Here is a 13,377-nt window from a genome sequence, read left to right as displayed (position 1 = left end):
CAAGAATGAATTCAGCCATGAGCAAACAAAATGGAAGTGTAAATTATTTTGGATGTATAAAATTTAGCTTGAGGTTAGTGGTGGTTTAATGACGGGATTTTTTTAATTGCTATTCATACAGACATCCATTGTTTCCCGCTTTGATTTCTCTCCAGCTCGGCCCCCTTCGGAACCCCGTTTCTGGCAATCTCAGCAACACGTGGGGGCCTGGCAGCTTCTGCGCCGTTGCCATCTTCCCTGCAGCGCTCCTTCTCCCGCGCTGTTCCAGCAGCTCCGCAGCCCGTCATTTCTCAGGAGCCCTTCCTGATGCCTTTCCTCCGCCATCGGCCCCACACCTCTTCCAGAATCGGATGCTTTTGTCCAAGTTTTTCAAACCAATCTACAAATAGATACTGAAATAAAGGCAGGTGATCTGGTGATCTGGTGATCTGGTGACCGGGTGACGTTCTGCCGCTGCCTTCCTGCCCTGCCTCGGGCAGATTACAGACCGCCTTCTCCAGAGCTCAGCTCTTTGTTCATAAAATAAGAAGAATAATAACAACTTTGCAAAGTGCTTGTGTATGTCTGAAAGACCTGATGCAAATTAAAAGCTACCTAGATTTTGTCAAACCTGACTCTACCTAACGCTCTCCACCCTCTCCACTGCTGTCTTTTAGCTGCCGAGGCTTTGCCGGTAAGCCATTTACAGTCAGGCTTCTGCTTCGTGCCTTGATAGAGCGACATTTGGGCTTTTAAATTACCCTTGTGTTCACAACATACATAGCAGCGCTGGTGTATTTTTTTTTTCCACACGCGCTCTCGCTTTGCTGAAAAGAAAGCCCTGAACAAGCTACCAACGGCGGGATGATGCCCGGTCTGGTGTGGCCGGTAACCTTTGCGTGCGCAGGCAGCGCCCAGCTTTATCGTGGTCGCCGGCGGGCCAGCGCGCACGGAAAGGGGCGATCTGCTCCCTGCGAGCCCCAGCGCCGCCGCGCCTCGCCGCCGCTCTGGCTGGCGAGCTGCTCTCCTGCTTCCCCGTTACCTAACCCCTCTCGTTTTGTCGATTTGTGAATTTAACAGCTGCCCCCGTCAGCAGCGGTCGGCGGGTGGGGTGGGGTGTTTTTTTTTTTGGCAAGCTGGCATTACTCATCAGTCTCATGGTAGTTTTGTTTGAAAAATGCTTGTGTTAGAAAAAGTGGATTTATCAGCTCAGCACTGTATGGTGCTAGCATGCAGCACAACAAAAGACAAGTGCTCATTTCAGTAACGCTTGCAGCATTTCGTGGGGCCCCCAAATAGGCTGAACAAGGCTTCTCTGGCAACTAACCTCAAGTACAGTGGGAAACTGTTAAAGTGGCCATGTCCCTGCCGGGAAAAGGGACTTGGGTTTCTTCCATCCTTTACTGCTGCCTTTTTTTCGTTGGTTGTTTGTTTTTTTAGTAAAGACTATGGACTGCATTAGGATTTTCACTGAATATTGGAGAAAAAAGAGGCCTAACTGAAAATGTTGTGCTCTTAGAAGTGATGTTTTTCTCACAGTTTCTTGGAGCGTGGACCAGACTGTCAGTCTGCCCTCCCCAAAGTGGGTCTGGTTTATGGGGAAAAAATAAGACATTTGCAGCTTTTTCAAGTGATAACCACAAAGTCAGTCGTGCTGCAGCCTTTCAGGGAGAACCCATTCTCTGTTTAAAGCAGTTTATTTTCAGAATGATTTGCTGCACTCACACTTTCTTTTGTAACTGCTCTTCCAGAATGCAAATACAACCTGGAGAGTTTTCTGTAGTTAATTGAATGTGTCAGGTGGTTAAAATCATGTTTTGAAAACAGTTACATACTGCAAATGTGTCAAACCCTTTGTTCCCATATATTTAAAAGGAATGTATTTTCCAGTATTTGTTTATTTACTCTCCCTGTTTACACTCCATACAGATGGTGGAGGTAAACCAGTGAGTTTCATCTTTGCTGAAAAACTCTCTTTTACTTTTCCAGGCTCTCCCATACTGGCAAGATGCTACAAACCCCACGTGACAAAGATCAGAGGGAAGTACTTACTTGAAGCAATCTTTGTCGTTAGCTGTGTTGTAAGTTTTATAAAAGGTTCAATTTTACAAAACGCAAATTCTGGACTAATTATTCCTCTGCAAGCCTTTCTGGTCTCTGTAGCTGCATAGTTAATCCACTACCCACCTCTGCTCAGGTATCCAACAGAAGTCAGAGCTGGGTAAAACGTGTCTTCACACATCAGTTACATCTATTTTTAACTTTTATTTGCTAGAATGTGATTGTTTACCATAACTTGCGCCCAGCCAAATGAGCTTGCTGCAGTTAACCCCTCGGGACTCAAAGCTGTCTGAAGAGAGCGCTGCGGTCGCCGGTAAGGCGTTGGCACTCAGCTCGGTCCCAGACAGCTGTGTGCTTTCCAGAGTGTTCGCGAAGTAGCGTGCACAAATCGGAGACAAACTGGTCCTTAGCCAGGCCAGGCACAGATAACACACCAAAGCGATGCTTCAGGGAAGCAGGGGAGATGTTCAGGAGTTCTTTCTCCCTTGACTGGAGTAAATTTGAAAGCTATGGAGGGGCACCAAGAAGAGGCTGGGGAACCAGGCTTTGAGGGCATGGAAACTGTTGAAGACCTTCCGTCACCGAGCCTCCGATGCCCTCTGTCCTGTTCCCAGCCAGGGCAAAGCCGTGCCAGGCTGCTCGCTGCCCCCGGGGCTGTCGGTGAGTGATGTCTCCCTGTGACTCCCCGTACCCTCACGTCTGCAGCTCACCCTCTGCACCCGGCAGAGCACTCGGGGCCAGGCAGGCCGCTAGACCCCGGTGGAGGAGCGTCACTCAGAAATGCAGCTGGAAAGGCCAAGAAAAGGTTCTGTCAGTAACTGTGTAAAGGTGGGGGTGGCTGTTTCGGCATGGAGAGCAGGTACTGAAACATTTCTCCCACACCTACCGCAGCAAAGTCGTGGTCATTGACTTGAGTGACAGGGGAATGGGAGACTGGGATGAAGCAACCCAAACTCCCTTAAGCCTTGGCTTGATGGGTGAGATCTTGAATGTAGCCAGAGCCTGTGACATTAAAGGCTTTATAAAAGCCACAGTGCCAACTTAAAGCCAAGCTCCCGCGTTACCAGCAGCCCCGGCAGGTGTAACGTGATCCGGGCAGCCCACGCCAGCGCGCAAACAGGCGGCTGATTTCCGAAGGAGCTGCACCAGAGCACGGCTCCTAACGGGGAATTACAGGGGATATTCGCACTAAGTGAGCTGTGCTGCTACTGAAAGACCTGTGAAAATGGACAGGCTCCCGTGACTGTTAATTCTCCTTGTTCCACACAGGTTTTTCCCTCTACACCCAAAATGAGGTAGGGGAAAAACTGTAGGGAAAAATTTCCCTAGGGAGACAGTAAAGTTTAGTGGGATTGGGCCTGATCTGTCCCCTTGCACTTCAGTGGGGTCTGTTGCCAGGTTTCCCTAAGCCAGAGAAAACAATCCTACTGCTTCTGAACAGCCAAGCTGGTCGGCAGCATTTAATACCGTCCCCAGGGAAGCCGCTTCCCTGCTCCTCCACTGGGCTCCCAGTCCCTTCTCCAGTGACCAATGTTAACTTAAGGCCTTCTTACTCGGCTGCACCGGTCGCTTTTTCCCCAGACCTTCTCTGGCTGTTCCCTTTTGCCCAGCTGAACAGAGGTTGATGGCACCATTTTACACGATCTCAGTGCTACTGCCCGGCTCCCTAGCTGGGAGAAGGGCACAACAGTAAAAAAGGTGCATCTGCAGGAGTAGCGTCTGGACCTTGACAAGTGTTGTGGGCTTGGCACGCTCCAAGGCTCACTGCGGGGTCCTCGGAGGGCGCAGACTGTGGGCACACGACGCCGGGCACCAGCGGTCCGGCTCTGCTCCCGTGTTTCTGCTCCCCAGCCCGGGTCCCATCCTGCCCCAGAGAGCCTCTCCCCGCTCCCCGTGCCCACGCTCCGGCTGCTCATGAGTTATGATAACACATAAGCAGCTTAGAGAATTCTTATCGGAATAAGTTGAACACAATGCAACATTTAACTCTTAACGACAGCCACCTCTGACTGTGAGTGACATGTTATAAATTATGTTTGAACTGGATTTTTTTCCAGAGGCAGATATTCCCTCTGCCACCCAGTCAGCCCTGTAACGTTGCACTTGCGGCCTTAATCCCACTTGGATGCGTGCCCTGCTGCCTCCACTCTCCGTCACTTGGGTACTTTAGTATTCTTGAACAAGTGAACAATCTTTGTTTCTGTACCTTATTAGGCCAAAGACCATAGCAGCTCGCGATGGCATCAGCAGGCCCTGCAGGCAGGATTCTCTGCAGACACAGCCAACCTCCAACAAACCCCTTTTTATCCTCCTGTTTCTAGGAAGAATTATGATGGTGGTGCCCTGCTGTTGATCAGTCAAATCTGTGGTAGGCCTAGAGATAAGTCCTGTAAGTGTGGTGTACTGTAAAACAGCAGCTCCCATTCATTAGTAGCTTGTGTGTAATAAACCACCAAAGGAGGGGGGTGGGGAGGGCGCGGGACGAGCAGCTGCAGTGTGCAGGAACAAACAACACAACTCATTCTTGGGAGCCAAAACTTTCTAATTTGCTGCTGGGCTGCTGGGAGCACTCAAATTCTTTCTGATAATACGCTCGTGCCCTCAGTGGCTCTCCCTGCCTTTCCCGAGTCCTGCTCTCCCGAGGTCCCAAACTCTGGGATAGTTCCACTTTGAACCCAAAACACAGCGGGCAGTTGAACGGGGAGGAGGGGAAGGCATCGGCCGCCCAGCGTTCGCGGGCTCCGGCGTCAGGAAGCGGTGGACGCGGAGACAAGCCGTTCCGCCGGGGAATGGCTGTTGCACGTATCTGCTTGTGCAGTGGGTAAACAAAGCATCAGATGGGCGGCAGAGCAAGCGCGAGGCGCCGCGCAAACCCGCGCGGATCTCAGGCACGCGGGAGGGACGGAGCATCCCACAGGTTGTTACTGATTTAGAGCCCGGTGGAATATTTAGAAACTTGTATCTCCTGAGAGGCAAAAAACCCCAAACAAACCTCAAATCAATAATAGCTGAAAAATCATTTGGCTTAACGTCTACCGCTTTTTTCACAAGTTCCTGTAAATTTGTAAGAGTATGATATTCCCCTGTTGCCCTGCACTGGAAACTGCTTATAGGCGTGTGAAGTTAAATGGAATCTGATAAGTCTAATGTAAGGTGCTGCGTGTGTTGAGACATCAGTAGCTCCTAATACTTGCATAGCTGTGAATACGTCGGTGCTTTAGGATCTACAACTGCCTGTGGAACATTTCAGACCGGGAACTGATGTTATTGCGGGTTGCACAACTGCTCTCACAGACCAGACCTTTGTGCTAAGGTTTGTATTGTCACAAGAAAATGAAATTATTTTCAGATAGATGCTGCTCTGAAGGACCGCTGTGCCCTTTCGGGAGATGACAGTGACTGCTTTTTCCCCGTGATGTGCCAGGCTGTGACGGTGCTCGGACTGTCTCCTAACATTTGTATAGACAAGGGCTACTTAAATGGCAAATTCAGGCTCAGGCCAAACTGCAAGTACTGTTTATGTAGACAAGGCAAAGTCTCAGATTTGAGGCTTTTCCACTTCCCTGCAGGAGATCCATCTCTCGTTCTCCTCCCCTGACCTCCTGGGGAGCTGTGCCGTGAGTTGCCGCAGTCTGCAGCTCCGAAGTGCTTCTGCCAGGCTGCTGCTTGGCAAGGCCACCCGGCCGGCCGGGGTGGGGGCGCCCCGAGGAGCCCTCGTGCGCACCACGGAACGGCGTTAACCAAACCGGGGCACAAAATGGTTTTCTCATCTTCTGAAGGTTTAGGTAGGGAAGTTTAAGTAGCCCGCCGCTGTCAGTTCTGATCGTGGCATTCTGGCATTTTTGACAAAGTCGAAGTAATTTGGCATTTTGCTTTTCCTTCCCCAAACTTAGATAGGTGGGTGGGTAGGTAGATACCTTCGGAATCGAAACTCTCCAGTCAGTGCCCATTTCCAGCATGGAGCCTGATCTCACTCCTACTTGCTGTTTCCAGGATTCCCAGCTAGAGTTGCAACGAGCAGGACTTTATGGGCATCTGTCCACGACTTCTCAAAGAAAATGACGAAGGTAACATCTCTGGTAATCGCCGTCTGCCTTCACTGTATACACAGATGGGTCTGTAGCAGAGAGCTGTCAATTGGAAAGCTCCAACACTGGTCTCCGTGCGGTTCATGGGAAATGATGTTCTATATCGCGCAGGAATTATCAAGAGCGGAGCACTTTTCGGAGGGACCTGCTCCCCGACAGCAGACAACACACAGCAGGTACCTTCCTCTGATCCTGTTGTCAGCAGAACATTTGAAGTCATGGATGGGACCAGCGAATGGAGTGACCGTGCTGGGGAGGTACGAAACCAGGGGAGGGAGTTTTTGCTGAGGGTTCGAGCCTCATCTCCAGCACCAGCAGAGCCATGTAATCCTTTCCTTTGCAATTAGAGCTGCAAAATAACCCGCGGGCCAGAGCACTCACGCAAGGAGCAATTAGACAAGCTAGACAGTGGGAAAAGCTAAAAATAGTAAATAACCTGCCTACACAAAAATACCGTGAATCATTAGGAAAGGAGGTTTTATGAATTGCCTAGGAATCGGTTACTGCTTCTGTATTTTCAGCAGTGTTCTGCTAGAAGGGCTATATTCTAACTGTTGTTCGACAGAGGTAAACAGGAGTAACCCGACTCTTCTTACACTTGAGAGCCTGCAAAAAGCGAAGTCCTGAGATTTTCATAGCTAACCAACTGAAACTGGGGGAAATGAATTGGTTCACGCTGCACTGAGGCAAAATATGCCTTAGTGCTCTTTTAAGAAAGCGGTCTAATAATTTTGGGGGTAAAAAATGACCCATTTTGGGTTATTTAATGACTCAACCCAGTTTTCTTTAAAAAAGGATGTATGAATCAATGATATTCATCCATTAGCTGAATCCAAACTGTTATAAAAACTCCCCTTTTAGGAAGTACATTATTTGTGAAAGGATGACAACTGCCGACTTATTTTGCAGCACTCCTGAGCTGGATGAAATGTAAAAACAAAAAGGCTAATCAGAGCAGGGTATTTTTAGTCCTTTGCAAGGAACTATATATGCTGCTATTTAATTAAGAATGACTCTTAAAGGATGATTTGACTGTTTCTGGCAGAGAAATTAAATTTCTGATGCAACAAAACTCAGACCTGAGGCTTGCAAGCAAAAAAAAGTATGTTCAGAATTAGCTGTTTCCTAACACGGGTGAAAAAGGGGTTACAGGTTGCTATGACTTTTTTTGTCAGTAACTTGTGTAATACTGTAGGAAAAATGTTGTGAACAGTAAATCACATTCTGTTCTGTCTTTTCTATCTACAGGAGATAATTCAAGAGGGAAAAAACCTGTATAAAACTAAAGAGCAAACTCCGTGTGTGCCTGTGTGCACACACATGCGTGTACGCACGTGCTGTTGCTGGCATGCTTGTTTTCACGTGGAAGGTTGGGTGACGGATGGCTTAGCATAACCGTGAGGTGTGTGGCAGGCTGCTTTTGTGCGGTGCCTGCTGCGTATTGCGTGAGCCGCTCCCTCCCGTCCCCAGCAAGCTGAACGCGGTGCGGCGCCGTCAGCACCCCGCCAGCCTCCTGCGGGGGTGCGGTATTGGCACTCCAGGAGCCCTCTTCCCACTGCCGACTCGGAGCAGAAGCGACTTCGGTGGCAAGGGGCTGGGTGGGGGCCGGCCGGGCTCTCGGGGTGCTGCACGCAGCGGGAGGCACCGGAGGCCCCGCAGTTCCTGCAGGTGCTGAGCATCCAAGGGGTCTCCGGCAGCGTCGCATCCCCGCGTCGTGCGGGCGGGCGCTTGGCGCGGCGGGCGTTTGCCTGTCCGGCAGCCGGACGCGTGGTGACCGGGGCTGGGGAGGGCGGCCCTGGGGCTGCTCTGGTGCTGGAGTGGCTCTGCACAGTCCCCCGCGCTGGGCCAACCCGGGCACAGAGTTCTTCTAAACATGAATTTCATACGCTTTCAGACTTGACAGCCTCCTTTTGAATGAAAACATTTCTGTTAAGCAAAAGGCACGTTTGCCTCTCCAAATAAATGGAATTATGGTTTCAAGATCCGACTTAATCCTGAAGCTCTTACACTGTACAGTAAGTAGAAAAGAAAGGGGATTGCTCGGAGGAGCAGGGTTAGCAGGATCAGGCTCCATTTTGTATCATCTCGCTCGGGTTCCCTCTGGTATTTAATTCACCTCTTTCCGCCCTCCCACTGGCTGTTATAACAAAGTCAAAGTAACTTCACAGCTGTTACCTAATGGCAAACAAACTAATAATTGAAAATAATGAGGGATGGTACAGAGAGTGCCCATCCAGCTTTCCTGCTAGGAAAAGTTGAGGATTGTTAAACAAACCACAATGCAGTTCTTCCAGATGTATTTTTATCATAAAGTCATGTCCGTTTTCAATTAATTTCAGGACTTTTCTCAAATGCATTGTAATTATTTGGTTTTTTCTACATCGTTTTCTTTGTGAAACTGCATTTAAAATCTGCATTGATATTTCAAAGGATTTGAGGGAAGATGTTTACAAAATAATGGTGACGTTTGTATTTGTTGTATTTCTAAAAATGGAATTTCTGATCAGAAATTAAAATATTTTTGTATTAGTTTTTGTGTGTTTTCATGACATTTATATATTTCTAGTTACGACTTTGGTACCCGATCTCATGTTACATGGCTAATTAAGGAAAGTGGGATCAAAATTTTTAGTGTTGCTACATGTCAATCTGTTCTATAACCCCACTGCTGGTCTCGGTACTCTCTGGACTCAATCATTTGGCTTTTGAGCTATTTTTTTTTCTGCTAAAGCCCTGAGGTACCTGTATTCCAGTTGGTAGATTGCATATTCAGGACATCTAAAGCTGAAAGAAGCCTGGGCAAGAACAGTAGTTTGTTTAGTGGGTGCATTCAAATGCATCTCCAGCAAAGACTAAAATGAAGACTGAATGAAATTTATTGTGGCAAAGGTTTCTTCGTAGGCTGCAAAAAAATATGTACAGAGAATTGGACAAAGAGAGTTTTGCAAGCTTCGTTTCAAAGCCCGAACCCTCTTGTGTGGGGGGAAAAAAATTCCTGCTAAAGGTGAGACCTGTTTTTTCCTGTGCAAGAGGATACCCGGCCAGCGCTTGGTACGCCGCTATGCTGTGACCCCGTAAGGGGATTTTGTACTTGGACAAAAGTTGGGCCCAGCAAATGACACGGGCAGTGCTGGAGGCCAAGGTGAAGCTTTGGTTCTTCCTTCTGCCTAGGCTGAGCTTTCACGGGAGCCCAGCTCCATGTAACGGGGAGTTTCTGCAATCCCCTACTGCCTGCACCTCCTTGTCCCCCCATCTCTCGCGGCACCTTCCCATCCCTCCCTCCGTCCGACAGGAGACGGGAACGGCTTTCTGCAGCTTGGCCTGCAGACCTGCCTTGCTGTGGGGCCAGAGCAGCGGGACCCGATGGGGCTGCTCCTGCCGGAGCCCCCTGGGGCCCCCCGGCCCGAGGGGAGCTGGTGAAACCCCTCCTCACTGGGACCGGCGGGCGGTGGTGGCCCACGGCAGCCCCGTCCTGCCTGGACCGTCCTGCCTGCGCGCCTGGGGTGGCTGGGGCAAACGGCGCTTGCTTGGAACAAGTCTATCGGCTGTGGTGCCCGGGTTGTGTCACCAGGGCCAAACCGCGCCAGGGACACGGGGGACTTCCGAGCAGCGCCTCCACCCCATTGCAGGCTCTGGCTCTCGCTGCTGTAATTCTGGAGTGAAACGAACGGTCCGTGGTAAGAAAATAAAGCAGTGTTTTAACCTTTTGCCACTGAAAATTATCAAAAGCAACGTTGAGGTTTAAAAGAAACTGTTTTTTTTTTTTTCCTGATGGAGATGTTGCATGAAGCATTTTAGCCAGTTCCAGGTTGAAACCAGCTCACTTTTTCTTTTCAGATTAAAATTTAAACTAGTTTCTATTCAAAGTTTTTAAAGGGACATACACAATGTCATCCTTCAGCATGACATCTGCGTCTCACCCCCTACCAGGAAGGATACCTTAACCTCACTGTTGCTGAAAAAACTAGAGAGAAAAATAGCTTGTTTTTTGTACATCGCTTCGCACGGTCACTTGGTACTGCTTGGAGGAAAGTGAGTTCATTGTAACTCCTCTGCTTCGTGTTTCACCTTTCCGTTTGCGTGGGACCTTCTGTAGCTGTACAGACACGGACAGAGAAAAAAATGAAAAAGCAAGCAGAAGTCTGCCCTCAGAAAAATCACCATGTGGATTATATGGGCTACGTGGGCTAGACACCGATGGGCTATGTGAAAAGAAGATTGTTCTGTAGATAATTTTGGGGACCATCAGGTTATCGATGTCTCCCCCCCCCCAAAAAAAAAGAAATCAGGCTAAACCATCCCTATGTGCCAGTGCAGCCGTACGACAAATGGGTTTTGCAGCACCTGCTTTAAGCACCGCTGTGAAATTGATGTGGGCAAATCTGTGAAAATGTTTCTCTGAAGTTTTTTTTAAGTAGAAATCCAGGAAGTTTTTTTGTTTGTTTGTTTGTTTTGTGACAGGGAAACAGACCACAGTTATGCAGAACAAATATATTATTCAAATATTCCCTACATATCTCCGTATCTTTCTCAAACCATTCCAACCAAAAGCTTTTGTAAGCGTGTGGGGGCAGCACTGACCTTTTAATTCTGTTTATATGATGACTAGAAAAAATAAATCCTTGGTCGAGGAGGACCTGAACTTAGAGGAGTTGCCTCAAGACATTTTAAGCAACGATGACTTGAGGCGTTTCTGTGGGCAGCAGCCGTGCTCCAGCGCTCCTGGCTGGCAGCAGCCGCCGGCGGGGCTGGCACTGGTGCGAGGGCCCAACGCTTGCCCCGGCAGGCCTAAGCGAAGGACAGTGCTGAGGTCCTGTGCCCGCGAGCGCTTACACACAGCTCAACACCTTCTCACACGCAGTTTTGCCCATGCCGGCGCCGGAGCCCAGCGCCGAGGCCGGTGGTCGGGCCGCGGTTCCCAGGTTGCTCTTTGCAGAAGGCTGAGGGGCTCGGTGGGCGCTGACCGGACCCTGAACAACCTGTGGGGCTGCCCCACGCTGACGGCAGGTCCTGCCCAGCAGCGTGACTCGAGGCTGGCAGCACGGAGGAGGCTGTTCTGGAAGCACCCTCCGCCGCCCCAGCCGCCCTCCCTGCTGCCAACCATCTCCCTGCCGCGCCACGCGGGCCAATGGCACCCGGCGAAGAAGCCGTGCATGCAGGGTGGGCGCTGCACCAGCGGCAGGGACGCGGCACAGCCACCCAGGGCTGGGCACAGCTCTGCGAAAGCACCGGCGGGTGCTCAGAGCTGTGGCTGCGTCCCTCGCGTCCCTCGCGTCCCTCGCTCTGGGACAGCCGCTCACCCGGCCCCACAACTCTCATCGTTGTTTGAGTTCGCTTTCGGACGGTTTGCTCCCCAAAGCAGATCCTGTGGGAGCCTCTCCGCCAAGGGGCAGCTGTGTTGCACAAACACATGCATGGAGGGTGAGGATGCAGAGTTAACACGCAGCAGCAAAAAAGAGGGAAATACAAGGTTGCATCTGTGAGATGAGGGGTACAAGGCAGCCCCGGGTAGGCAGGAATGGGGCCATGTTAGTCTCCATCCCGAGGAGGCCAGCAGCAGCTTTCAGCACATACAGCCTTTTTCTTCCTTTTTTTCCTTGTAAAAAGTGTTTTGTTTTGTTTTGTTTTTTTGCTTAGCCACTGGCTCCTAAATCTCTGCATGAAGATACAGAGGCACAAGCGATGCAAAACGGCAGCCACTACCCAGGGCTGCAATCCTGTGCGGTGCTGAGCCCCTGCCCGGAGCCGGCCAGTGCCCGCTGCTGCCCTCAGCGCCGGGGGAATTAAGGGAATTTCACAGCTTTCAGGCACAGGAACAAATTGTAAACTGTGGTGTTGCATCCATGTGTGAACACACACACACACAGACAGCGAGAGAAAGCCGCCAGCAGCTGATGCTTCACACTAATCACTCTTATAAATGCCTCTAATTAGACTTATAAATACCTCTAACCTTCCTACAGGGAACAAAATGCCCAACAGGCTTAGTGTAAACTCGGGGAAAAAAAGAGTTAAAAAGATGAGTAAGAGCTATTTTTAAACCTGGCAAGTCCTAGACCAGCACTCTTGCAAATTCAAGCAGTGCTACAGAAATCCTAAATTGCGGTGCCCTGCGCCCCCCGGAGCCCTTCAGGCTGCTGGAGGGGGGCGCAGCACGGGCAGATCGGGGGTGAGCGGCGGGGGGGCTGCAGCCCTCAGCCTTTGTAGCCGGAGGGCGAAACATTGGGATCCTGCAGAGAGGGAACACAGAAACCCTCAAGGCAGAGAGAAATAGGCCTAGACAAAAGCCCATTACATGGTTGCAAATCACCCCACTGCTGTTATTTTATTTACCGCTGGCCGCAGGAGGATTGTTTTCTCTTGCAAAATTTTAAGCTTTTTTTTTTTTTTTTTTCCCCTTCTTCTTCCTTTTCTTCCCCCTCCTTGCTTCACAACAGTGGTCACTTATCCCACAGTGCCACATACAGACTGAACTCACCTCCGCTCCCAGGCGGGGAGCGGGTGCTGCCGGCACAGGCCTCCCGAGCACCCGCGCCCACCGCCCCGGGTGCTGTTTCGGTGAACAAACCAAACCCTCTTCCCAGGCAACAGCCCAGGGGCAGCTTCTTTGGCTGTGGGGCGAGGAGCAGAGCCCAGCCAAGCCACCCTGCCTGTCTGCTGCTGCTCACACAGCCCCCGTCACCCGGGACCGCTGTGCCCATAAAAACGCCCGATGATTGTCATAGAACTTTTTTCATTAATCTTTTTCAAAGGATCTCTATATTATTTTTTGAGGGCGTAAGAAAGAGGAATCAAAGGCCTCTGGTGCATCACATTCATTTCTTGGATGTTTGTTTGGGAAATAAATTCCCCCTTCAGTCTTGCTGCAGTGCTGTGGAGTCACGCGCATCTTCCCCATCCCTTCAGGCAGGTGGAGTTTAGGGCTGCTAGGTTTTAACCATCGGGGTGAATATGAGTCCTCAGGAAAAACAACCCGTAGACTTTTGTGCTTTGAGAGAGGTGCCTACGTGGACTGGGATTTGCTGGCCGTTCCCCCACCTTCAGCTTTAGGGTCTGTAGAACACCTTTTGGACACGATCCGCCGTGTGCGTGAAATCGTCATCAGCCTGGGAAGGAGGGAAGGAAGGAGAAAAGACGGAAGCTCTGGCCCTGTGGGGGAGAGCTGCCTCCTGCCCTTGCTGGCAATACTTTTTTGCAGCAGTGGCTGGGTGGCCTGGCCGTGGGGCCTGGCCGTGGGGCGCACAGGGCG

General features: G+C 50.4%; 1 protein-coding gene across 3 annotated transcripts in view; it reads left to right on the top strand.

Moving 5' to 3' along the window:
* The window catches only part of LOC148050743 (uncharacterized), a 302,993-nt gene extending 294,336 nt beyond the window's left edge, over positions 1 to 8,657 (top strand). The window contains exons 7-11 of one of the 3 annotated variants that reach the window (XR_015700443.1): positions 156 to 673; positions 1,969 to 2,060; positions 6,034 to 6,107; positions 6,240 to 6,385; positions 7,377 to 8,657. Coding sequence is in view for 1 of the 3 variants with exons in the window: in XM_087739256.1 (XP_087595382.1) it covers positions 2,550 to 2,700; positions 6,034 to 6,107; positions 6,240 to 6,385; positions 7,377 to 7,383 (378 nt within the window). In the remaining 2 variants the exon portion in view is untranslated. The other 2 variants (XR_015700442.1, XM_087739256.1) reach the window with 2 other exon arrangements.
* The last annotated feature ends 4,720 nt before the right edge of the window (positions 8,658 to 13,377 follow it).

The sequence above is a fragment of the Nipponia nippon genome, unplaced genomic scaffold, assembly GCF_047370975.1.
Source record: "Nipponia nippon isolate SJK-2023a ecotype South Korea unplaced genomic scaffold, ASM4737097v1 scaffold_7, whole genome shotgun sequence".
Lineage (NCBI taxonomy): Eukaryota > Metazoa > Chordata > Aves > Pelecaniformes > Threskiornithidae > Nipponia > Nipponia nippon.
Note: the sequence above shows the minus strand (reverse complement) of the source record. Positions and strands in the feature narration are given on the sequence as shown.